At 30.9% G+C, this 25,741-nt stretch overlaps 1 protein-coding gene across 1 annotated transcript in view; it reads left to right on the forward strand.

The window, feature by feature from the left end:
- Window positions 1-25,741, forward strand: part of LOC129228028 (cullin-associated NEDD8-dissociated protein 1-like) — a 112,844-nt gene that overhangs the window by 39,375 nt on the left and 47,728 nt on the right. Inside the window, exons 9-18 of the mRNA XM_054862658.1 lie at window positions 1,971-2,133; window positions 2,603-2,712; window positions 2,797-2,951; window positions 3,957-4,074; window positions 8,350-8,535; window positions 12,130-12,241; window positions 12,319-12,412; window positions 16,135-16,252; window positions 24,227-24,358; window positions 24,444-24,577. Of these exons, the coding sequence (XP_054718633.1) occupies window positions 1,971-2,133; window positions 2,603-2,712; window positions 2,797-2,951; window positions 3,957-4,074; window positions 8,350-8,535; window positions 12,130-12,241; window positions 12,319-12,412; window positions 16,135-16,252; window positions 24,227-24,358; window positions 24,444-24,577 (1,322 nt within the window). The remainder of the gene's footprint in view (window positions 1-1,970; window positions 2,134-2,602; window positions 2,713-2,796; window positions 2,952-3,956; window positions 4,075-8,349; window positions 8,536-12,129; window positions 12,242-12,318; window positions 12,413-16,134; window positions 16,253-24,226; window positions 24,359-24,443; window positions 24,578-25,741) is intronic.

Consider the following 25,741-nt stretch of genomic DNA (forward strand, 5'->3'; position numbering starts at 1 on the left):
CAAGTTTGAGATTAAATAGTGCTATTCTCTTCGTGTAACGAGGTCATGAAAATTTTCATCGAAGTCATGAAAAAGTCTTGGAAAAGTCATGGAATTTTTTCGTCCAAATAGAGTATGAACCCTGGCAGGATTTCCAGTAAAGTTCTAGATGGGGAGTTAGTTTTTTTATACGTAGTATCTGAGAACAATTTTTATCCTTTGAGTATGGCTGAAGTAAAAGCCATACTATGAAGATCTTTCAAGTATGCAAGAAAAAATACATAATAAAACAACTGCTCATTGGGCATTAGATAAATCAAGTTGTAATAAATATAGGCATTCTGACACCAAGCAGCTTAAAACATTTCCTTTTTACTTATTTTTTTCAACTTTTCAATTTATAAAGTTTTGAAGAGAACAACTATGTCAGGTCCTCCAGTATATATATATATATATATATATATATATATATATATATATACATACATACATACATATACAGTTGGCTCTCTGTTTAACGACTTTCAAGGGACCATAAAAAATCGTCCTTAAATAGAATGCTTTTAATACTATTGTGGACCATCTGGGACCGGGAAAAGCAGTCGTTCAATAGTATAAACAGAGAGCCAACTGTATATAATATAAGTGAAAAATAATGAAAAGGCCACACCAGAAGCCCATAGATGCAAAACACAAGAAAACTAAAAAGCCAAATAAATATATAAAGTATGCGAGCTAAATAACAAGTTTTAAACATTTTTTAAGAAAAATAATGATGAGAAAAAGGAAAGTACAAGCAGCAGTTTAATAGAAAAAGTTGAAAAGTTGAATCCTGAGCTCATCAGCCATGGAAGATTCAAAAAATATGGTCAAAATACCAAAAAATTAAACTACAAACTAAAAGGAGAGTGTTTAAGCTTCAGTGTGCATGTAATACAGAGTGTCATTGAGCAAAACGCACCACATTTTAAACTATAAACAAGAACTTAAACCTAAAATTGAGCATGGGGTTTCACCTCGACTAATTAGGAAAAACCAATTCAGATAATTAGCCTTCCACAGTGCAGTACCTGTCAATAACTTAAATCATCTTACCTTAAGATCCGAAGAGAACATACTCAATCCAGTATTCAGCATATTGATATTCAGTCCAATTATAAACATTTAAGTAAAAATAAATTAAAACAAGTCCGTATTCGAAGAAATTGTTCCAAAATCCATGCAAATCATCCGTTTCCCACTTGCAAAAAACATCCACATCTGCGATCCAATCAAATGGTTTGTCACCATTGATTCAATGGAATGTTCATCGAAGGCTATACTTGAGCAAATGATTTTAAAAAACATTTGCTCAAGCATAGCCTTTGATGAACATTTCGCTTCTCTTGAAACCATTTAACTGTGTAAATGTGTGATACAACCATGACAAATTTAATCTGGCTAAAAATAGCTTTCCCGTCTCATTTAATGTTTTAGTTGTGTTATTTATTGTATTTTAAGTGTTTATGTAATGCATGATATTTGTCTTAATTTTTCGTTTTCGGCAGATTGTCTGGACTGGGCATCATTTAAGGACAACTCATTAGTACTCCTTCAAAATCTTATTTTACTCCTTCATAACTCCTTCATCTTATTTCTAAAATTGAGTATGAACCCTGGTGTTGTAATCGGCAAATCTTATACTCATTTTATTTCATACCTTTTAATGTGAACCGAGTGTTTAGAAATAATGTTAAGATTTTAAAATACTTTTTATATTTTATTTATTATGCTGTGGTCACTTCTCCTACAATTTCAAAAACTTAAAACTGTGCTTCAAATTTCATTTAAAAATGATACATTTTGTTGCATGAGACGCATTTTTCAATATTTGTGAAAAATAATAATAAAAAGATTACCTTTATTGTCGTATGTGCTTTAAGAGTCATTTTTATTAATAAAAGAATTAGTCAAAGCACTATAATGTACTGAAAATATTTTTTGTCTCTTAGTCGACAAGCAGGGCACCGTTTTGGTGAGCACTTAGAGCGTGTTATGCCAGTCATTGTTCAGTATTGCTCAGTTGATGATGATGAATTGAGAGAGTATTGTTTGCATGCTTTTGAATCTTTTGTTCGGCGGTGTCCCAAAGAAATATCACCTCACATACAAACGGTAAGTTTTATTATTGTAACCCTTTATTATAGCTCTCATTCAAATATAATGTTTTTATCCTCTTTCTCTCTAAAACCGTAATGTAAAAAAATTTTCTTTAAACTGAAGACCACTGAGGTAGTTGAACTGTTGTATTTTCCGCATTTTTTTAAAATTAGTTGTTTCTTCTGTAAAGTAACAAGATAGAAACTTTTATATTCATGTCATTTTTTGGCTTGTTACCTAACTTATTTTGGCTTGTTAAACTCAGTTGAAATATGTATTTTAGATTCAATTTTTATCTGTAGAAAACTATTGATAAGTTTATTTCCTTTTTTTATTTTGTTTCTTATAAAATAGTTGTTTTACTTGTTGTCTCTGAACAAGCACAAGATAACTAAGGGCTCCCATTTTTTACTTTAGAAAAGATGTACTTTGATTTAAATTTGATTGTCTCTATTTGTACTAAGAGATATTTTTATTATTTTAGATAGTGAAAATATGTCTTAAGTATCTGTGTTACGATCCTAATTATAATTACGATGATGAAGATGACTTGGATGATAGTATGGATACTGAGCGTGGTGAAGAAGAAGATGGGTATGTATTTAGTATTAATTTGCTTAGATATCTATTTTAATTATTTATTTATTTTGTAATTTTTTTAATCATAATATTTTTCAGTGAAAGTGAAGATGAATATAGTGATGATGATGACATGAGCTGGAAAGTTCGTAGAGCGTCTGCTAAGTGCCTGGAAGCCATAATTTCAACCAGGCATGAGATGCTACTTGACTTCTATAATGTTATTTCTCCAGTTCTTATTTCAAGATTTAAAGGTCTTCATTAGTTATTATGATTCTCTACTTCAATATTGTCACTTTAAAAGTTTTGAAATACTTTTAATAATATAAAAGTGATCTTGTGCTCTTAATATACTTATTTTTTTTGACTTGAATAATAGGAATCAAAAATAATTCTTGAAAAACATTTATCTGTCCTGTAAAAAATTTTGCGTAGAACATGCTACCATCCTACATGCTTTAGGAAATTAATAACACTAACATGCGTTATGTAGTTTTTATGGAAAATAAAGAAGGTGGCATATGCATAAAGAATAAAGTATGATTTTTTGAAATTTAGTAAATGAAAGATTCTGAAATAATACTTGATGGTTCAGATGTTAACTTGAATTAATTCTAAGAAAAGGTACTTCTGTGTATGCTCTATCAAGTAGCCAATTCAAAAATTACTGAAGTTTAGTATTTATATATCTTTTTTCTTCTATTCTGTATGTATACAACTTTTCCATTTTGGTGCACGAAAATGTTGTATGACATGGTATTAAAAATCTGTAAATGTCCTAATTTTTGCAAACAGCAATTTTATGTGCTCAAATTAGGGCGAAAATGAAATAAAAGCTAATTTAGTTCCTCTTTTGATTATGAATACTTCTGTCAGCAATGTTTGTCTGTTCATGATACTGACATTCAGGGCCGGATTTGGAAATTAGGAGGCCCTGGGGCAACGAAGGAGTGGAGGCCCCTAATCAGGGTTCGAAAAGAACATCATATTTTCGAAAATATCCGATGTTTTGATATATATCCGAATATTTTGATATATACGTATATATCCGATATTTTTGACCCGTGAAAGTTAGGATATTTTGTAAAAATTTTATTGTGGGGGCCCCTTTGTTGTGGAGGCCCCGGGGCAGTAGCCTCGCCTGCCCTCCCCTAAAGCCGGCCCTGCTAACATTACTTAATCGTTTTCTTCTCCCATAGTATGAACCTATTTTATTGCCATTCAAGTACTTCAGTTCTTATATGTTTTGGTTGTTTCAGAACGTGAAGAAAATGTGAAAGTTGATATCTTTCATGCCTATATTGCATTACTACGACAAACACGCCCTTCCGTCACTGCTGTAGCTCTTGATATTGAAGCTATGGAGCATGAAGAAGGGTAATTATAGTTAATTTTTATAAAGCTACTTGCTCTGTTTACTCGGGGTTTACATGATCTTAAGAATCTTTAGCTGCTTTTATTTTTAAATAAATTAAGTTTTAAATAGTAGATTTGTGTAAAACTATGTAAAAGTCTTAGTTTGCCTCGTAGAATCCTTTTGGTTTGCAGAAGAAAATTTGAAACCAAAATTTAATTTAACTTTAAAAATTTTCTATGTATTTTTTGGGGGATTTCATGACTATATTATTTATTTTATAAATATTATTTATGCCCATGATTTTCAAAACACTTTTGTTGTTATGTCTGAAGTTTACGATGGAATTCAACATTTGTAATTAATTTAAAACAGAATTTTGTTAGACGTTATTTCATCCACTTTTCCACTAAAATTCCTTATGTGTCCATAGTTTTTAAATCAAAACATAATATGAATTACATTTTACTTTATTGATGATAATTTTGCTTTAATTGTTAAAAAAAAATATTTTAATTGGTTTCCAGTTTTTCTTTCTTCCTTTTCTTTTTACATGCTATAGGAAAATGAAATTTTTTTGCCTTTCTTTAACCATGCAATTTATCGGTTTGATTTTCAATCATTTGTAAAGCCCTGCTTTAAAAGTTTTTTTAACCTACATATTGCACTTTATCTGGCTTTGTATTTAAGCTTGAGTAATCTTTAATATATATACAATCAAAATAAGGACAATATGAAACCCTACTATAATGAATGTGTGTGTGTTTTATTTTGTTTGATTTCATAAGTCAGGGTTCGTACGCTGCGGGAAAACAGGGAAAATCTGGAATTGTCAGGGAAAATGACCAGTTCAAAATGTCAGAAAATTTTCCAAATTTGCTCCACAAATTTTTTTTTCCAATTTTTTACCAGGGAATTTTGTTCCATGAGATCTAATATTCATTCTTATAGATGTTTCTTGAATGAAAATGTAAAAATTTTGAGGCACAATGACGCTGGCAATAAAAGGAATGGCTACCAAAAAACCTAGACGCCATTTTAGGTCATTCACAAGATGAAAGTAGACACAATCCTTAAATGCCTAAGTTTCCAAAAACAAAGCATAATTCGATGTTTTCTTTAAGTGCAAACTAATGAAAATAACACAAAATGTGCTGCAAATTGCTTTTAATTTTTTTTTTTTAAATTTTGAATAATTTTCTCGAGATGAAAAATTTTGTTCTTAAAACTTAATCTTGCCTTGAACACAAATGTGCTAAAAAGTTTTTAACTGAATTGGAATTTCATAAAGATTTATTATTTTAAAATTGTTTTCTTGCTACAAATTCAAAAAATTAATTCTTATTTTTTGGCGTTGCCGCCATATTTGGTCATTCCCAAGCCCAGTAGCAGAAATTCTGCGACACTGTTTTGGGCAGTTGAAAATAACCTGCAGCATTATTATTAGTTTTATTTAAGTTTTCATAAAATGCATAAGTCCCTTGAAAGGTCAATATTCAGATATGTTCCAACTGGCCAGTGGCCACTAGACCCGAAAAACTTAGGGGCCCCCACCGTCGCCGAGTTTTAAAGTAAAAAAAGGGTGTGTGTGTGTGTGTGGGGGGGGGGGGTCACTACTTTCATAAAAATAAATAGGACTTTGCTCACTATGAAAAACAATTGTTCAATTCATATTTATTTAAATGTAAAAAATTCAAGTTGAAATAGGGTTTTGAATTTTTTTTCAAAAAATGAATAAATAAATAAATTAGTGAATGAGAAGTTGGCAGGAAGCTGCATTTTAGATGAATGTTTTGGTTTATAGCAGAGCTTCCAAAGCAATGACGATCAAATACAATGGTGCAGATTATAATTCATTTCAAAAGGTTCGATTTTCAACAGTTTTATGTAATATCTGGAGAAAACCAACATAAAAAATTATTGCCCAAATGTGCAGATTGTATATTTGTGCTATAATTACGTTGGTTTTCTCCAGTTCTTTCTCAGCACAGGGTTATATTTCGATCTTTGGTGATGTTTGGAGGCCCTGGCATTTTTCAAAATTTAAGTCTTGAAAGACAAGATTGTATATATCTCGGGTAGTGTTAGGGGGAGAAATGGGTTCATTGACTTTTCTCTGGTAATTTTCTAAATCTGAAGTTCCAAAACACAATTTTAGACGACCTTCAGTGATATTAAGAATGGGGGAATCCAAAACTTTTCCCCAGAATTATTACGAAATTGAATTTATAAAATGCAATTTTAGAGTAGATGTCGATTCAATTGTAACTGTGTTTCTCAACCTTAAAAAAAATTCATCAATTAAAAAGTGTTTGTAATTATGGGACACCCTATTTTCTAGTCTTCTAAATAAATTCAACACATGGTGTTTTTAAAATAAATCACCCTAACTTACGTTTCACGTACAAGTTATCATTATACGCATATGCGATATAAATCCTTCCATTCGTATTTTTACTGTGAATTGTATTTTATGCTTGTGTCTTTATTTCTGGGACAGGGTGTAGTTTTCGTACATGAAAAAATACTTGCCCATTAGTAATTAAAACAATCTTCTAAATGTGTTCTGAGTTTTACTAAAACATGTTTTTAACTAAAAATTAACAGGAATAAGTGTATAATTTATATATTTTTTCCACTTTGAATTTCTAATTTTAGAATTTTTCTTAAAGTTGTTTTCCACTGAGTTTTCAAAAAAAAAAAAAGAGTGAAAAACTGCTCTAAATCACTTAATAATATTTTAAACAGTTGCAAGAACTTTTAATTTATTTTCCCAGTTTCAGAAAAGTTTTATTCATTATAAATATATTCATTATATTCATAATTTTGAGACACCCTTTATAATAAATATATGATTTAAACTAAACTTTCAGTCAAAATTTGTACCAAATTAGCTGTATATTATTTTGCTGCATATTATAAATAAAGCTAGTATCTATTTCACTAAGTAAGATACTCTTTTTATTTTATGCCAAAGTTTATTAATTTTTAAAATTTTAGCCAGTATATGGTCAGTATTTAGTCAGTATTGGTCAGTATTTTGTAAATTTTGGTCATAAAGTCAATATTTTTGACCCTCCAAACAGTTTTACTCCCTGTAAAGGAGAACGTTTCTGAGGATCAACTCGACAATTACGACGAGACGGGCCTAAATTATAAAATATTGCCAACAAAGGCACTTACATTAAAAAAGAAGCTGCTGCTCCAGGATACAAGAAAAGTAAGGAAAAAGTCACCATCCTAGCTTGCAGTAATGCATCTGATAATCGTAAGCTTTGACTTTGATAGAAAAGCCAAGAAATCCTAGAAATTTTTAAAATGTCAGGGATCACTGCCACCACATTACACACATCAAAAGAGGGCTCGGATGAATTCAGCCGTCTTTAAGACTTGGTTTCACAATGAATTTGTACCGACTATCGAAAAACATTTGAAAGACAATGTTTTGCTGAGAAAAGTTTTGTTAATCCTTGACAAAAATTGGGGAATCGATGCAAAGTGACGAAGTGGGTGAAATGACACAATATGATGTCATGCAAAAGAAGAAAAGGATGAGGAGGAGATCACAGAAAATCTCATCTCAGTTTCAGAAGGATTTAAAATGATTGAGGCAGCTCTTGAGTATATAAGTCAGCGAGAGGAAGCGACTCCAGCTGAAGTAAACTGCTTGCGTAAATGGAGGGACATTGCTTCTCGTAAACAGTGCTCAAAGCAAAAACAAAAAGTCCTCCATCCAGAACTTTTTTCAAAATGAAAACTGAATATGAATCTATTAAATAAAATAGTAAGTACTATTTCTGCTTTTGTTATTTATCTAAAATATTTAATGACATGTGTTTTAAATTAAGGAGGGGATGGAGTTAGAAAATGGAACTCCATCCTATCCTGATTTTTTGTTTTCCGGACTGCCAATCCACCACATTAGTCCTGATAATCGGGAGTCTACTGAACTTTGTTTTCAACAAGTAGTAAACAAATTAAAACGGTATTGAACAAAATGTCAAGAAAAAAAAAATAAGAAAGGAAGGAAAGAAAAAAAAATTCCAGGATTTTCTTATTTTTTAACCTGACGGGAAAAGTGTCAGTTTTTCCGCATTGCTACTTTAAACAAGTTTAACTATTTTGAAAATATTGCTATTTAAACTTAGTTTTGAATGAAGCAAGTAACCTGGAATTTTATAAAAAATAACCTGGAGAACCTGGAAAAGTCGGGGGAATTTTCTTTAACCTCAAGTGTATGAACCTTGTAAGCGTTTTCAATATATTTGTTAAACATATTCTTATATCCTCAAACTTAGGCCTGTGAGATTGCTAAAACAACAGACAGGAAATATAATTCGTGCTCTTCATCGTCAGTTAAAAGAAAAAAGCATCAAAACACGACAAGGCTGCTTTCTTGTGTTGACTGAACTAGTTACTGTACTCCCGGGTGCTTTGTCGGATCATATGCCTGCTCTTATTCCTGGCATCCAATTTTCTTTAGGGTATGTCATGTTATAATTTAGTTTTCCTAGTTTATTTTCAAATTTTTCTATTGCTAAAGATAAAATAACTGTGTTTGAAATGTGGTGTACTCACCCTCCATGTAAACTAAACTGTATTTCATTGAAAGGATCCACTGCTAGTTGGAATAATTTCCAATCCGAGCAGATTAAAGAAATTTCCAAAAAAAATTCGAAGTTTTACTATGTTGTAAGGTAAGAAATAACAACGTCAAAAAAGCACAAATTGCAGATTACTGTAGACATGTTTCGTGTTACAAGAAACGCCTTTTTCAATGCAAAAAGTAATTAGCTTGTAGATGAAAAGACATCCAACATATTCTTTGAATCGATTGTAGATCATGGGATTTCAGGTCCCTTTATCTCATTTTAAATTTTTAGTTAAAGTCAATTTAAAGGTTGAAAAACTTATAAATTAGATCCTCATGGTTACAGTTATGCTTGCACCACCTAAGTAAATTTCTTCAAGAAGTGTTTCTTTTGTGATTATTTTTTATGAATTTGGAATAATTTAGTATTTAAAATGAATTTAAATAGTTTCGAAATATGATGGAACTCATTTTAATTCGAAATTCGACTACTCTAATAGGCAGGATGTATAGAAAAAGGGAAGCGCTCTGATTGGCTGTCCGCCAGCCGGTGTTGACCACTTTTCGGGGCATTGTTATTAATTTTAGTTTTTTTTGAAATCCCACAATCTACAATTTACTCAACGAATATGTCGGATGTCTTTTCATCCATAAGCTCATTACTTTCTGCATTGAAAAAGACGTTCCTTGTAACGCCAAAACACATGTTTGCAGTAACCTGCCATTTGTGCTTTTTGACATTGTTATTTATTACTTTACTTTTCAGCACAAAGGTATTTATTTATCTTAACTATGTTGTGTTGGAGCAGGAGTAGAAATTTAGAAATGTGAGTCACTGGTACAAGCACACTTTTAGTGGTTCATTCTTCCTTCCTGGTTTTAAATAATGAGAAATTTAGGGAAAAATAAGAAACAAAATTAACATGACAGTTGGAGTCAATTGTAGTTATCAGTAGACATGTCTGCGTGAGGTGGCAGAGCAGGAAACAATAAGCATCTTTCTGTTCACCAATAGATGCAAAGAGTCAATTTGATAAAATTTTATCAGTGTTTTTGTTTGAGAGACAGGCAATTGGTTGGCAAAGCCAGTATGTTATGCTGTAAAAATTTCTTAAGCAATCTTTTCTTACAAAGAAAACCAAAACATCTATGTAAATAAAACAAAGAAAAGATATGTGTGTATGTACCGAACTGTTTGAATTTTAATTTTAAAGCCCAAAAATGGCATCAAATGACTCTTTTTGCCTGAAATAATTTCCTGGTTTTCTTGATTTAAGTCCTATTCCTAGTGCCCGCTTAAAATACCCCTGAAATTGGTTTTCTTCCTTTCGAAAAACCAAGGCTGTAAAATCACCAGAAGGACATTGATTAACATCTTTAAGCCTAATGGAACAGCATTTTTCATATTGAAAATTATCGTTTGTGCATCCTCATTTTAAATTAACCATTCAGAAGGTTGCCACTTTTTTCCTCAACTGTGACTAACTACATTTTTTTTTGATTGAGGTAAAAATTTCCCCTTTTGATTATTAATTAACAATTTATCTTCTCTTTTTTTCCCCTTTTGATTATTAATTAACAATTTATCTTCTCTTTTTTTCCCCTTTTGATTATTAATTGGCAATTTATCTTCTCTTTTTTTTTCCGTACTGCCAGCAGAAGATTATCAAGGATTTTAGTTGTATTTATGGAGGGTTGCGTTTAATTTATTCGGGAATTTTTGATTTGGTGTTTACTTTCTTTAAGAATGATTATTTTGATGGGAAATTATACAGTATTTTTTCCCCATATTATTAAAGCCTAATTGTTGTACACACGTGTCACAATTTTTATTTTTGAGGTAGACCTTGCAAAGCCAGGCAACACAGCTAGTTGAAATAAAAGTAAACTTTCTCTCAAAAGATTCAAAAAATTATAATGTTTAAAATTTCTGCAAGGAAAACAGGAATAAAACTTTACTGGTACCAAGTGCCAATAAAAATTTCTATTCCACTGATTCGATGGACATTTTTGTAGTTCCATACCTGAGTACCATGTTTAATTTCGAGCTCTGTGGAGTTATGTAGACTCTTAACACTGTTACACCAGTGGGGGGGGGGGGACGTCCCTGCATATATGCATACCTGCCAACCCTTTTCATGTCCTTTTCCAGTTATGAGCAAAATCTTCCGGATTTTTCATGTTTTGTAGGAAAAAAATTTGTAAATCTCCAATCTTGGGACTAACGATACTTTTTGCAGAATGCGCACCGTGTATTAGGCCAAGTAACCAAGGAGAGGTTGCCGTAGGAGAATCGCAAGAGAAGACGTGAGGCAAGATTATGACGTTACTTAGTGATACAGCACATGACTTCATCTGGATCCAATCAAAGCGAACGTCACGGTGTGCAACTAGGGGAATGATTTCGGCGCCGTTTATCATCTTCTCGTTTGCTCATTTCTTGCTGTTTTTGCTTCGTCCTTTTTTCAAAGACGAGTAAACGTTATTTCCAAACTTTTAAAGAAAGCAATACAAGTAATTTTTACTAAACGAAAGTAAGTTCGATTGATGCGAAATTCATAACTAATTTCATATTGTTAAATGTAAAGAGGGTAGGTGTCCTGTTTGATTTTATTTTGCGATAAAATCTTTTGCATAAAAAAAATCTTCCAGATTTTATTCTCAGAGATTGGCAGGTATGCATATGTTTCTATTACAATTCGTTCAGCAACAGAAAATTTCTTTATTCATATGGCTGTTGTGTCATAGCTTTTGCCAGAAAAGAGCTTAGGAAAAGTTTCTTAGCATGAGCACCATGCTAATTTTCGATTTTGAATGAAGCAAATATTCATTGATGCGATGTGAATTCATTACTTTATGCTTTATTGTAAAGTATCATCATATTTTTTTACTAACAGGAAAATTTTTGTGTGTTTGATTTTTTTTTAAATTCTCAGTTTTAAATTCTTTTAATACAAATGTTTTTAATGACCTGAGCTGTTCAAAAAAAAAAAACTACCTGGCCTGTAATAAACAACTAATAAACTTGAAGCTTACAGTAAACAAGCAACTACAGTGTTTGTTGTGTTCAAAAGTAAAACAAAATATTTCATGCAATTACTATTATTATTGATTGAGCAACTGAAATTTCTCTGAAGTCTGTTATTTTTAATGTATTTTTGGTTGAACGTTTTTGAAATTTAGAGCTTATTTTAAACGTACTTGTACCAATTCTGACCCCCTCCAACAGAAAAGAAGCACGAACCGAATAAACAAAGCCTTATACTGCAAATCAAACTCTCCAATTTTTATTTTCTGAAGAACACTTACAATGCCAGATGTTAAGTTTTTTCTATATACATTTTCATATTGCGTTCACGTTCAATAGTTGCACTAATATAATCAATCTTTTAAATGAAATTTCTTTTAAGAGTTTTATAAACATACATTGCTTTCCCTTTTAACCTTTCATACTTAACAATTATTATTATTATTTTGTTTGTTTCAGAGATAAGAATTCCAGTTCAAATATGAAAATAGATACATTAACATTTCTAAATTGTTTACTTACTCACCATAGTCCAGAAGTGTTTCATCCACATATTCCATCATTAGTACCAGTAAGTAAAATCTTTTGAGTGATAAGTTGCAATTTTAGAATGTTTTTTTTTTTATTATTTTGATATTTCTTTTGTAGCCAATTGTCCATGCCATCGGGGATGTGTTTTACAAAATAACATCAGAAGCTCTGTTAGTGTTACAGCAGTTAGTTAAGGTCATTAGACCTCTTGGTGAGTTGGAGTATTTTTAAAAATTATTTAAACAAAAAGTTTGAATTCATTTCTCGAGAATGTTGTTATAATTAAGTGTTATGATATATTTGATGTGCTGTTTAAACATTCTTTATTATGATTTATTATTATTTGTAAAAAAGTAGTCGAAAACTTTGTACTACAAAAATGACAACGTGTATAAAGTACAAATAAAGTAGTATAAAAGAGTTAAAAACTCAGCAAACAGCTGTTTCAGGGCTGTCACATGCAAGCCCCTTCATCAGTGCTAAAAAGAACTAAAAGTCCACAGAATGTTAACCGGACGATAAATGAACAGAAAATGGAAGGCGGGAAAGTAAATAGGCATGGAAACCGGAAACACATACGTCACAGAACAACGACACCTATAGTGCGGAAAAACCTCACAAACAGAAAAAAGTTTTCCAAACACTGGGGAAAGGGGGAGTACTCGACAAATCATTAACTATTGAAGAAGAATTTTTCCAAATGTAATAGGATTCCCAAAAATCTAAGTCATAAATCGAGGAACACACATGAATAATCTTGACAGAAGAAAAATCGAAAAAATGATTGAAAGACCAACAGTGTTGTGCGATCGAGGAACGTTTTAAATCTTGCTTCTTGACATAATTTTCATGTTCTTTAATACGGAATTTAAGAGAACGTCTGGTCTGTCCTATGTATGTCATTTGACACTGACAAGAAATGCTATAAATGCCCCATTGGTCAAGTTCCGGAACCGGTTGTTTTAGTTGCGAAAATTTAAGTTTGTTGATAGGGGAAAATGCAACTGAAAAATTAAATTTTTTAAAAATTATTGCAATTTGAAGACTGATTCTTGGAAAAAAAAGGGTAAAACAACCAAATTAGAATAATTCATCTTAGACAGTGCTTGATTTTTATTAGTTGAATTGATAAGTTTCTTGTGTATAGTGTCAATGATGTCAATTGTAAACCCCCGATCTAATGCAACACTTTTTAAATAATTCAGTTCAGCAACGAGTAAATTGGAACTAGAACAAATCTTTAAAGCCCGGAAAACAAAAGTTCTGAATGCCGCTAATTTTTGTTGAGGGGGATGAACAGATAATTTATGTGGGGGAAAAGTGACTGATTTCGGTTTCCATGCCTATTTACTTTGCCGCCTTCCATTTTCTGTTCATTTATCGTCCGGTTAACATTGTGTGGACTTTTAGTTCTTTTTAGCACTGATGAAGGGGCTTGCATGTGACAGCCCCGAAACAGCTGTTTGCTGAGTTTTTAACTCTTTTATACTACTTTATTTGTACTTTATACATGTTGTTGTCATTTTTACTCATTTATTATTATTGTTACATTGTTTGAAAACTGAAATAAATGAGTATAAAATCAGGAAACTCAAAGCAGTTTTTAAAAGAAGACTGTCAGGGATAGATGATTGTATTTTTTTCAACCCAAAAAGAAGCAGGGCACTTTCATAAGGGACTCTTTTTCTGTTTTTCAGCATTCTATACATAAAAATACTGTTCTAAAACTGAGCAGATTATATTATGGTTGTACAGAGAAATTCCAGTTTCTTCTTTTATTTTTATTTTTATTATCTCCTCAGCAGTTTTACCCTTCCTTCCATCACCCTTTCTTTTTTCCACCCCCCCCCTTTTCTGAAAAACAAAAAATAACAAAAATATTTGAGGAAGACACATCATCTAGATTTATTTTTTAATTTAAACCATCTTTTGGTGAAACTGTAGGAAAAGCTGCTCTTTTTTTGCACTGCTAATTCTGTTAGCTATAATGTTTCTTTTATTCTTATAATTCTTTCACATTTTTGAAATTAGCTCTTATAATTTTCATTGCTGCTAATGCTGTTTCATTGCACATGATATGTGATTAAAGATGAAAACAATCGGAAAAAAAAAACGGAAATTTTTCGGAAAAAAAACGTTTTTTTCCGAAGAGGTTAATTTTTACTCCAGAAAAATTTTAAAAAATGAATTTTTTCAACCTTTCAGGAAATTTTAATTGGAATTTTCAGGAAAAAGTGATTAGAAATTTCTCATACATAAAATCTAATGCAATTTGCTCCTCCACCCCAGCCTTGTATGTTAAAATGCTGTCTAACTTTGATAATGCAAGTTGTATTTCCTATCTTGCCAGTGTTTCATTCTTTTATTTTTGTTCAACATGTTTTGAAATGAATACTAGATTAAAATTGCTGCTAATATTGTTTCAGCATTTTTTCCATTGTTATATTTTGTTATACAGTTGGATCTCTGTTTAACGACGCTCTATTTAACAACTTTCTCTATTTAACGACGCTCTATTTAACAACTTTCTCTATTTAACGACGACTTTTTTCGACTTTTTTCGGTCCCAGATGGTTCACTCTAGTGTTAAAAGCATTCCATTTAAGGACGATTTTTTGTGGTCCCTTGAAAGTCGTTAAACAGAGAGCTAACTATATTAGCGTGCCCTCTCCTTTTAGTACGGTTAGCAGTATATGGCATTTTTGTGCAATCTTTTTATTCCCATTAATAAAAAAGTTAATGTTTTGATAAATTAAATTAATAATTAATTTATTTAACTCCATTAAATAAATTGTCTTGTTATCACCTTTTGGTTGGTCCCAAGTTTAACTGTATAATAAATAGAATTTCAACATATTTATGATTTCACAGAGGAAAATTAAAAAAATAATTTTTACCTTTCATATACATCAGTAAAGTAAGTTTAAAAGTAGTCTATGAACTTTGATGCTGTTTTCCTACTATAGTTGATTAATTCTACAAACTGTTTGAGACCCCGAAAGTGTTCATAAAACTGATTTCATAACATCAAACAGCAGTGTTTCAAATAGAAAAAATTTAGTGGTGGTAAGCTTTTCATAAAATGTGTGTGTTCTTAAATTAGAGGTTTGTAAAATCTTGCGCCAACTGTCAGGTGCAGGTTCAGAGGGGAGTTAGTGACCCCCACACTTTGAACAACCAAATATTGCCCATTTAAGAGACTTATATTTCAAAAAATTCTTCCTAGACCCTTATTTAAGCCTGAAAATAGCAACTTGATGCTTTCCTTTGGGATAATGACTACATCCAAAACCAGAAGTTGAATCTGCCCTTAACTGTAATATATGTTTTCAAGCTCCACTTTTGTACTCAGCACAGTTTTAGGTAGTTTAAACAAGCGGAATGTAGTAACCAAAACCTTAAACACTTTCTTAACAAAATGACTGGTTTTTGAATGCAGAATTACGTTGTTGTTGTTTATTAGTGCTGGTCTTATAATAAGATGGTTTCATTTTTTCAGTGTTACTCAGCTGGGTTTTAAAATTTGAACAAGCTTTTGCAACAAAATGCTTTATATGTTAAAAAGCCTGTACTGTGTTTAAACAATAAAGCATAGCGTACGCATAAATAACATTCTGTGTCAAGATGTTTTTCATAATGCTTTTAGTGATAAATTATAATTCCTTTTACACTAATGATTATTGTGACAGACTATTAATCTCCAATTATTGCTTAAAAATTGTGCAGGAATGCTTGACAGCTTCACCTGAGACCTTTCTAATCAGTTTATATATGCATTCATTGGTTGTCCCCCCCCCCTTTACAGTACAAATTTTGTTTCAACTCTTTGCTACATTATTGCCCTCCTTTCTAATGCATGAAGTGTATTTCTAAAGACATTTTAGTTTATCTTTAGCTTCAAAAGGAGTACATTATGCTTTTATTCCTCTCTAGATCAACAATCTTCATTTGATTTTACTCCTTTCGTCCCTCAACTATATGACTGTACACTAGTGAGACTCAGAGCTGCTGATATAGACCAAGAAGTTAAAGAAAGAGCAATTTCTTGCATGTATGTTATATAAGTAAATGTGTAATTGATTTCATTTTAGTTGATTATAGTGATATAATGAAAATATTAATGTGCTAACCAACTTTGATGTAGCAAAATTTTCAAAAAGTATTACACACACGTTTCAGGGTTACAAAGATTGGATTGATCATTGTTCTTCAACTTTGTTGATGAATAAAATGATCAGCATTGGAATGTAAGTAGTCTGAGCAAAACTTTGCTTGGATTTTCTGTAGCGAAATTATACATCCTATTTTTTTATGTTGCACATGTAGGGAAAACTAGGAAGATTTGATCATCCTTCTCTTTTTCTCATTCAAACATTTATTTAACTGATGAGCTAGCATGATGTCGAGAAGAATTGAAAGTTTTTTTCTATTATTAGTTGCTAGCCATTTTGGAGTAGAATCAAGGAGCTATATGTGAAATTTTTTTCAGGCAAAAAGGAATTTTTTTTTTGTTGCAAGTAACAAAAAAAAAAAAAAAAAAAACCTCTCCTGCACTATTTGTCATTTACATAAATTTAATTATTTGTGCACTCAAAGTAATAGTAAAAATTATATATATTAATATATTTAATATACCTAAAGACTGCTTACTTATTTTTTGCTTTCACTTTTTATATTAATGTGTTTTAATTTTTTTACTAAAATGGCTATTAAGGTCTTAGTACCATTTGCTGGTGTAACAATTTATAAACTGTATACAACATTTAAGCAATTTTGAAAAGAAATGTTTTTGATACAAATAAAAAAAGTTTTTTGTTCCATTGTTCGTACACTCCTGAAGCAAAAAACCTGAACCTGAAATTGTTAGGAAAAATGAGATAGTTGAAAATGTCAGGGAAAAATCAGGGAATTTTCCAGTTTTGGCCCCAAATTTTTTTTTTTAATTTTTCCCCAGGGAATTTTGAATGATGAGATCTAATGTTAGTTTTCATCAATGTATCCTGAATTTTTTTTTAAATTTTGAGGCAGAATTACACTAGCAATAAAAAAGATGCAAAAAAATTTCCTCAGTCGCCGTTTTTGGTCCTCAATGTTTCCCAAGAAAAAAATTCGTGGGTGAACAGAAATCATGCACAAACTCAACAGGGGAGAAAACAATTAACTGCTTCTGAAGCACAAGCCTGAGGATGAGAAAGTGAAAACCGTTTTTTGATCGGAAAATCTTTAAGCAACGTGTGAAACATAGTCGCTATTTTTGGTCATTCACAAGATGGAAATAGACACGATGCTTAAGTACCTAAATTTCCAAAAACAAAGCAGAATTGGATGCTTTCTTTCACTGCTGACTAATAAAAGTAACGCAAAATGTGCTGCATTTTTTTTTTTAACTTTTAAATATGTAATTTTTTTGAGAAATGAAAAATTATGTTCTTAAAACTTAGTCTTATCCTCATTGCCTTGGACGCAAATATGCTAAATAACTTTTCAACTGAATTGTAGTTTCATGAAGATTTATTATTTTTGAATTATTTTCATGCTACTAATTCAAAAAAATATTTCTTAATGTTTGGCGTAGCCGCCATATTTGGTCATTCCCAAGATGGAAGTACACAATACTTTTAAGTGCCTAGGTTTCCGAAAATGACATTGGATATTTATTGCAATGCAAACTATTGAAAACAACGCAAAATGTGCCTTTTTTGTGTGGGTAATTCGTAATTATTTTCTGGAAAAATGCAAAATTTTAACTTCCGAATATTTTTTTATTCTAATTGATTTAGACTCTTATGTGCTAAAAACTGACTGCTTTGTCTTAGGATTATTAATTATTTATAACTACTTTTATGCTATAAATTCAAAAATCTTCTTATCTTATATTTTTCACTTAATCGCCATACTTGGTCATTTGCAAGATGGAAGTAGATGTAAATTTCCAAAAACAGAATTGGATGTTTATCTCAATGTAAATTATTGAAAGTAACATAAAATGTGCAATAAATAATTAATTTTTAAAAATTAATTATTTTCTAGAAAAGAAAAATTTTAATTTTAATGTAAGCTTCCTTAAATATGCAAAAGACAGAAGAACGGGTGATCATTAGCCTAAGATCGGCGGATGTTGGTTTTTGTTATTATGCATTATATGGTATGCCAGTCGATGCGACCAGTTCATCTTATTTATACTGAAAACTAGCTTTGTATTTTGCTCAATATGTTTTGTGTTATATACTAATAAGAAAATAAAAAGAAATATTGTAAACAGGGTTGGCAAAAACCCGGGTTTTTTTAAAAAAGCCCATGGACCCAGGGTTTTTTGGGTTTTTTTAAATAAAACCCAAAAAAAAAACAACTAAAGCTGGGTTTTTTAAAATAAATGTGGGTTTCTTTTGTCTTTTTTTAGGGAAAATGTAGGGTACTTGTAGCATATTGTAGCGTAAGTATATGAACAAAGCACAAGAATTGTCTTGGGGTAAAAAAAGCTTGAAAACTAGTTAAAATTCAGCGTTTTCTGAAGAAGAGTATGAAAGACGACGAAACCCAAGAATGGTGAAGTTTCAGATTTTTTAGTTTCCATGATTACCAACAGTTAAGGCAAAAATACTTCTTGAGTGATAAAATCTATTGTTCGTTTTTAATTACTACTATTTTTTTTTTGCATTTTACTTTATTGTATTTCATTTTTTTATGCAAAACTACTGTAGAACCTCAAGTAGTTTAAATCTCTATTTACTGAATTCCAGCTTAATCAAGACATTTCTTTGAATTTTATGTTGCCTGTTTTTCTATTTCTGTGTACAGATTAAGAAATATTAAACTTTTTTGTAAGATAATGAAAATACTGTACATCCTACTCTGTTTTCTGTCCGACCATTTGTAAAACCTGTTAATTTCTAAAAAAAAATATAACTTGTTAATTCGAAATTTGTGACGTGTCGGGTTGCAGAAAATAATTCACATGAAAGCCTTTTCGCTAGAGTAGTTTCCTCTGTACAATCTACAAATATTGAGAAAACCAGACGTGACATGACTTAGTCAAGATAATTTGAGTTATTTATTGACCAGTTAAAGATAAAAGTTAAATATATATTTTTTAAATCTTTGAAGTATTTTTAATGCCGTTAAGAGTTAAGAAATACTATTAAAGTTCAAAATTCATTTTTTATGTCCATTGTCTGTGGTGAAGAACAAATAAAATAGAAGTTTAAATTATAAAAGTATTTAAATTAATTACATTTTTAAAAAACTTCTCAAAAAAATTAAAAAAACCCAAAAGTGGGCTAAATAATGGGTTTTTTTAAATGGGTTTTTTCAAAAAAAACCCATTGGGTCCAACCCAATTGGGTCCAATCCGGCCAACCCTGATTGTAAACCAACATTTACAGCAAAACTCTAATATTACAGATGACACGTGGCATTGAAGAAACTAAAATAATTTGAAAGTACTTTGTTTTCAACAAGTAGTTTTGAACAAAACGCAAAAAAAAACTTATGAGAGAACAAAGAAAAATTCCAAGATTTTTTTTTTTAATCTAAGGGCAAATTTTCAGTTTTTATGCATTGCTACTTTAAACAATTTTAATCATTTTGAAAATATTCTTATTTAAACTTAATTTTGAATGAAGCGAGTAACCTGGAATTTTCTAAAAAACATCTTGGAAATCCTGGTAAAGTCGGGGAATTTTTTTTAACCACAAGTGTATGAACCCCGTTGTTCTTACCTTGCAATCAGTTCCTTGATATTTATTTGAAGCCTATGCTGTTAATGCATTATTCAGATCAAACTAAACACAACTGAAGCTTGCTTTTCTCATTTGTTAGTAAAATTAATGAGATACTCAACCCATCTCGACTATGCTCAGTCTATTGCTAGTCTTTATTTCATTGTAACTGAAGTACATTTTATTTAATAACTAGCTGCATTTCCCAGCTTTGCACGGTCTGCCTCGAAAATAAAAGTTATGCCACGTGACACATGTTCAACTATCGGGTTTCAATTAGAGTAGAAAAAAATACTGTAAAATTTCCCGTAAAAAAATCATTCTTAAAGAAAGAACAGCAAATCAAAAAATCTCGAATAAATTAAACGCAACCTTCTTGATTATCTTCTACTGGCAGAACAAGAAAAAGAAAAGATATATTGCCAAATAGTAATCAAAAGGGGAAATTTTTACCTCAAAACAAAATTTTATTTAGTCAGCCGAGAAAAAAAAAGTGGGGCAACTTTCTGAATGCTAATTTAAAGTGAGAGCGCACAAACAATAGTTTTCCCGATATGAAAATAGAGTTCCATTAGGCTTAAAATGCTTTTAATTTTTTCCCGGTGATTTTACAGTCATGTTTTTTTTTCTTAATTCAAAGAATTAAATCAATTTCAGATGTAATTTTTGGAGGCTTTCGAATGGCGCTAAATTTGAACTGATCAGATAATTATTTTGAGTATAAAGAGCCATTTAATTCCTTTTTCAGGTCCTAAAATTAAAATTTGAACGGTTTGGTTCTTTTTTGGCGTTTAAAAGCCCCCTATGTTCCTTCTCGGGTGCACAAGTACCTCCCTGCCAAATTAGGTCCAGTTCCGACTTAAACTCTTGATTTATATGGGGAACCTACACGCACACAAAACGCATATAGGGTCATTCCATGTCAAGTGATCCAAAGTTTTTTCATCACATTTTAGAATTTCTTTGAAATTTGGCTCATCAATTGTTCCCTTCAAGGTAATTAAAGTCCAAATTTTAGATTTTTATCTCTTTTATTTTTTTTATTTATGTGACTAATTTTTGGAAAAACCCTCCTTTTTTTTCATGGATGCATGAGCATAAAATGGACGATAACTCAGCATCAAATATAGATACAAAGATATGGTAAAAAGCGTTTTAAAGAAAATTAGTTGCTGTTTAATATGATATCCAATATGACTAATTTTATAAAAATTTTATTTTTTAAAATTTAAATTTCTCAGAAAGCATGTAATGAATTTTTTTTTTAAATTTCCCAAACAATTTTGTGTATTTTATCTTTATTTGTACAAAATTTCAAGTTGGAATCTCAATGGGATCATATTTTTATGAATTTTTAAATAAAATTTGACTTAAGAAATAATGATATTTTCCAGATTCTATTTAGTTAAATATGGGGCTCTCTGACTGGTGATGGTTCAGTGAGTAGTAAGTAAGCATGACTATGCTTGATATAAGCTTGGATGAACTTATAGATTGGTAATCCTCCCCACAACCCGCCACCAAAATAAATGCTGCCAAACATCAGAAGTGACTCAGGCTCATAAATGGGGGGGATTACAAACACTAAAAGTTGGGAATATTTTAACAGACAAATAGAACCAGGGGTATACTCTAGCTACGCCATATGCTCTCAAACATTTTTAGACATGTATATGCTGCATACACATGTTGTGTATAATGGATTGTTGGGAGTATACCCTCAGAAAAATTGATGAGAACATCCTTGAATAGAACCCCACTCATTTGCAGCCTTTTTTTTTCGGAAAGTGGGATGGTAGAGTGAGGGGGGGAGGCAATCTCTGGAATGAAGCTTAATAACATGGAAGGTTATGTTCAAAAAAGCAAAGTTTGTTTGATCTATAACTGCTTTTAATATATGTATAGATAGATCTTGTTGCATTACCCTACCCTCCTTCACAACAGAAATTAAAAAGAAAACAAGCAATAAAGAGAAGTAAAAACAGCTGTTCTCCAGATGTTGTAGAAAGTTATTTGTGTGGACAGACATATGATCTGATGCTTTGATTTATTTGTAGTTTTGTGTGAAAAGAATGGAAAAACATTAAAACAACATGGTGGAAGCACTATTTTGCTATGATCTTGGGGTAAATTTTTTCTTTCCTCCTTCTGAAATTTAGGGTTGGTGCTGGGGTAGGGGGTAGGGAATGCAGCGAATCATAGCTTTCCTTATCAGATATTGAATTAATCAAGTACATTTTTATGAAGTTATGATATAAAAGAAACACTTGATCGGAAAAAAAAAAAACATTTGGGGTAAAAATAATTCTCAATTCAATCCCCAGGTAAAGCGTGATACTAGTATAGTGTTAATCGTATGTATGGGTAGGAGGGGGGGTGATATACTTCGTCTTGTTTTCAAGAACATTTACCCCATTTAAATATTTTTTTTGAGCAATCACGATTGCTTATTGTTTTCATTGGACTGTTTTGATGTGCTATCATTTTATTTTCCCGCCAGCACCCTCTGCAGCATCACCGTCGACCAGCTCCTCACGATGCTGCTCCTATAGCGAAAACCGTCTCCAGGTTGCATCCATATGCTACACACACACACACAAATACATACACCTATGCACATACATACACATGCATACATACAGACACCTACACATACATACACACCTACACACAACTACCAACACATTCATGCCTGCACTCAGACACAAACACATATGCCTACACACACATACATTCCCCCCGCCTACCACAAACACTCATACACACAACTACCCACACACTCATACTTGCACACAGACACAAACACACACGCCTACGTACACACACACACTCGTGTTTGCGAAAAATATAATTTGAATTGCAGATCTCAAAATTCAAATTAATTTTTGACTTTTATTTTATTTTATTTTATTTCTTTATATTTAAAAAAAATAAATAAATAAAAGATTAAAAGTGGTAGTGTTGGGAAGGGGGGGGGGGCGCTTACCCATCTACAAGTTCATGCCAATTCATTTCAAGTATAGTCATGTTTACTTGCTGCTCATTTGACCATCACTGGTAAGACTAAATAGAATCTGAAAAATATCATTATTTCTTAAATCAAATTTTATTCAAAAATTAATAAAAATATGATCCTATTGAGATCCCAACTTGAAATTTTGCATAAATGAAGATAAAATACACAAAATGTTTTGGGAATTGTTTAAAAAAAATCATTATATGTTTTCTGAGAAATTTAAATTTTTAAAAATGAAAATTTTTATAAAATTAGTTATGTTGCACATCATATTAAACAGCAACTAATGTACTTTGAAATGCTTTTTATCAAATCTTTCTACCTATATTTGGTGCTGAGTTATTGTCTATTGTATGTTCAAGCATCCATAAAAAAAAGAGGGTTTTTCCAAAAATCAAAGTCTCATAAATAAAAAAAAAAGAGACAAAAATCTAAAAATTCCAACTTTTGATAACCTTGAATGGTGCAATCAATGAGCCAAATTTCAAAGAAACCCAAAAATTTGAGTGAAAAAAGTTCTCAAATTTTGGATCACTTGACATGGAATGATCCTATATTTTTTGTTTTATTTATATAGGTATGAAAATCAATAAAGTAAGGACCTTGAGAAGGCAGCTGTGGTACAAAACATACCAAATCAATTTTCAGGTTCCCGTGCTAAAGTTAATATAAAAATTATGCAAGATAGATATTTCTTTTTCTAAATATTGAGAAAAAGACCAGGAAACAAACAAAAGAGTGAAGATTAGATTTGTGCTCAGATAATGAATTTGAACCAAAATAATTCCGCACCTCAAGTAATGCAGGTGATTTTAAATGCTTCCCTCAACTGTTGTATCCTTGAAATTGAAATTTTTTTTATAAAATATTAAACCGACTGAACTTTCTAACATTATACTGATTGCTCCATGAAACTAAACAAAGATGAATTTTCTATAAATGTTCTTAGAAGATCTGATGCATGTAGGTTCAATTTTATTTGTCCTGAAAAAGAAGGTTTTGCAACTGTGTTCAAAATAGATATCAACTTCCTCATCCAATCAGTAGAGCCACAGAAAATGTTGCTTTGAAGATGAAAGTTGCCTGTGATGTTTCTGGCAATCATATCTATAAAATAACTACAAACTAAAAAATAACTTTAAAAGTTGTTAACTACAGTATAAATTTTTCCTCTTTGAGAATTTATGAATTCATTACTCTGAATTTTAAAACTTGGGCAATATCCTTAATCTAAATGTCTTCTTGAGATTTCTGTACAATACTTAAAAGTTAGTCTTTCTAATCTTAATAGGGGTCAGATCATTTGTAATCTTGGTGATCATTTAAAAGAAGAGCTTTTGGTGTGCCTCCCTATTTTTCTGGACCGGTTAAGAAACGAAATAACACGTTTGACAACTGTAAAAGCTTTGACAAATGTCGCGAAGTAAGTAAAATCAGTTCAAAAGAATTTCCCAAAACTTATTATTCATTTTATATTTTAATATCTTGTTCTTTCTTTTTTTCTACAGTTCACCATTGAAAATAAATTTGAAGCCTATATTAGGTGAATCAATGCCTATTTTGGCTTCATTTTTGCGAAAAAATCATAGAGCTCTAAAGCTTGGAACTCTTACACTGCTCGATGCTCTTGTTAAAAATTATGGTAAGATTGTTTCCTATTTATTATTATCTTTACTGCATGTGACTACACATGTTGTTTTCCAAAATAACCAATAAGATCTACGTGTATTTTGCTATAAATTATGATTTTATTAATAAATAAGGCAGGCAATCCATCAATTATAAAACTAAATGATGGAAGGGTGTCTGAAATCCTCATTTTTGATGCAATTTTCATATTCTTTCAACTAAAACTTAAGTTCTTGCTTTGTTTGATCTATGTTTTATAAATTGCTTTAGATCTTATACAGGTCAATCTAAACATGCTCTTTTTGAGTTAGATTTTTAGGAATCTTACCAGAGTTGGAAGAACTCTACTTTTCTCTTTGATGTACTTTTCCTAGTGGTTATTGCCCTCCTTTCATGGTCCTTTTAACCCTTTGACACCATTCTCCATGTGCCCCAATCTTTTCGGGTGGCATAATTTTCCCTGTTTGCAGCCGTTGGCTACATGTACTTCCTCTTATTGTCCTTTTTTTTTTTTTAACTTGCCTGCTTTTTCAATTGCTGTGAACTTGCCTTTTTTCTTTTTTGCAAAAATGAAGTAAAGAGCAAGGTGAAACTTCAAAACAGATGTCAGCAAATGTTAACTCTCTTTTTACCATTTTTGACCTGTAGTGAAAAATGATAAAGAGAGGCTCTTATTGGCTCTTCTGAAAAGTCAGTTAAAATTTTGCTATATTTGTGAAAATATTCTAAATATTTAATTTACAAACATAAAAATTGAATATAATCAAAATTAATTAATATTAATAAGTGCAATTATGTAATGTATCTTAAATTGTTTTAAGGATACAGTTCATTCTGTATATGTGACTTGATAATGGAATCAATTTCTTTTATATTTGATTGAATTTAACTTTACGGGCAAATCAAAATGATAATATTCTTTAAATAATAAATAAATAAATTGCTCTGAGATTGAAAATAAAATTGAACTTTCATTCCATGTACACTTCCATAAAGAGTTTCCATGGAAAACAAAAATCCTTAATGTTTCATTTGCGTAAATTTCTAATTGTAGTTTGGGAAAACAAATAAAAAAAAAAAGAAAGATAAAAGATAGCTCTATTGGACTGTTACATGAAATGAAGTATGCTTTTGAAGCTTATTAGACCCAGACAGCAAATTTTGAATCTCTGTGTAA

The sequence above is a fragment of the Uloborus diversus genome, chromosome 1 (genome assembly GCF_026930045.1).
Source record: "Uloborus diversus isolate 005 chromosome 1, Udiv.v.3.1, whole genome shotgun sequence".
Taxonomy (NCBI): domain Eukaryota; kingdom Metazoa; phylum Arthropoda; class Arachnida; order Araneae; family Uloboridae; genus Uloborus; species Uloborus diversus.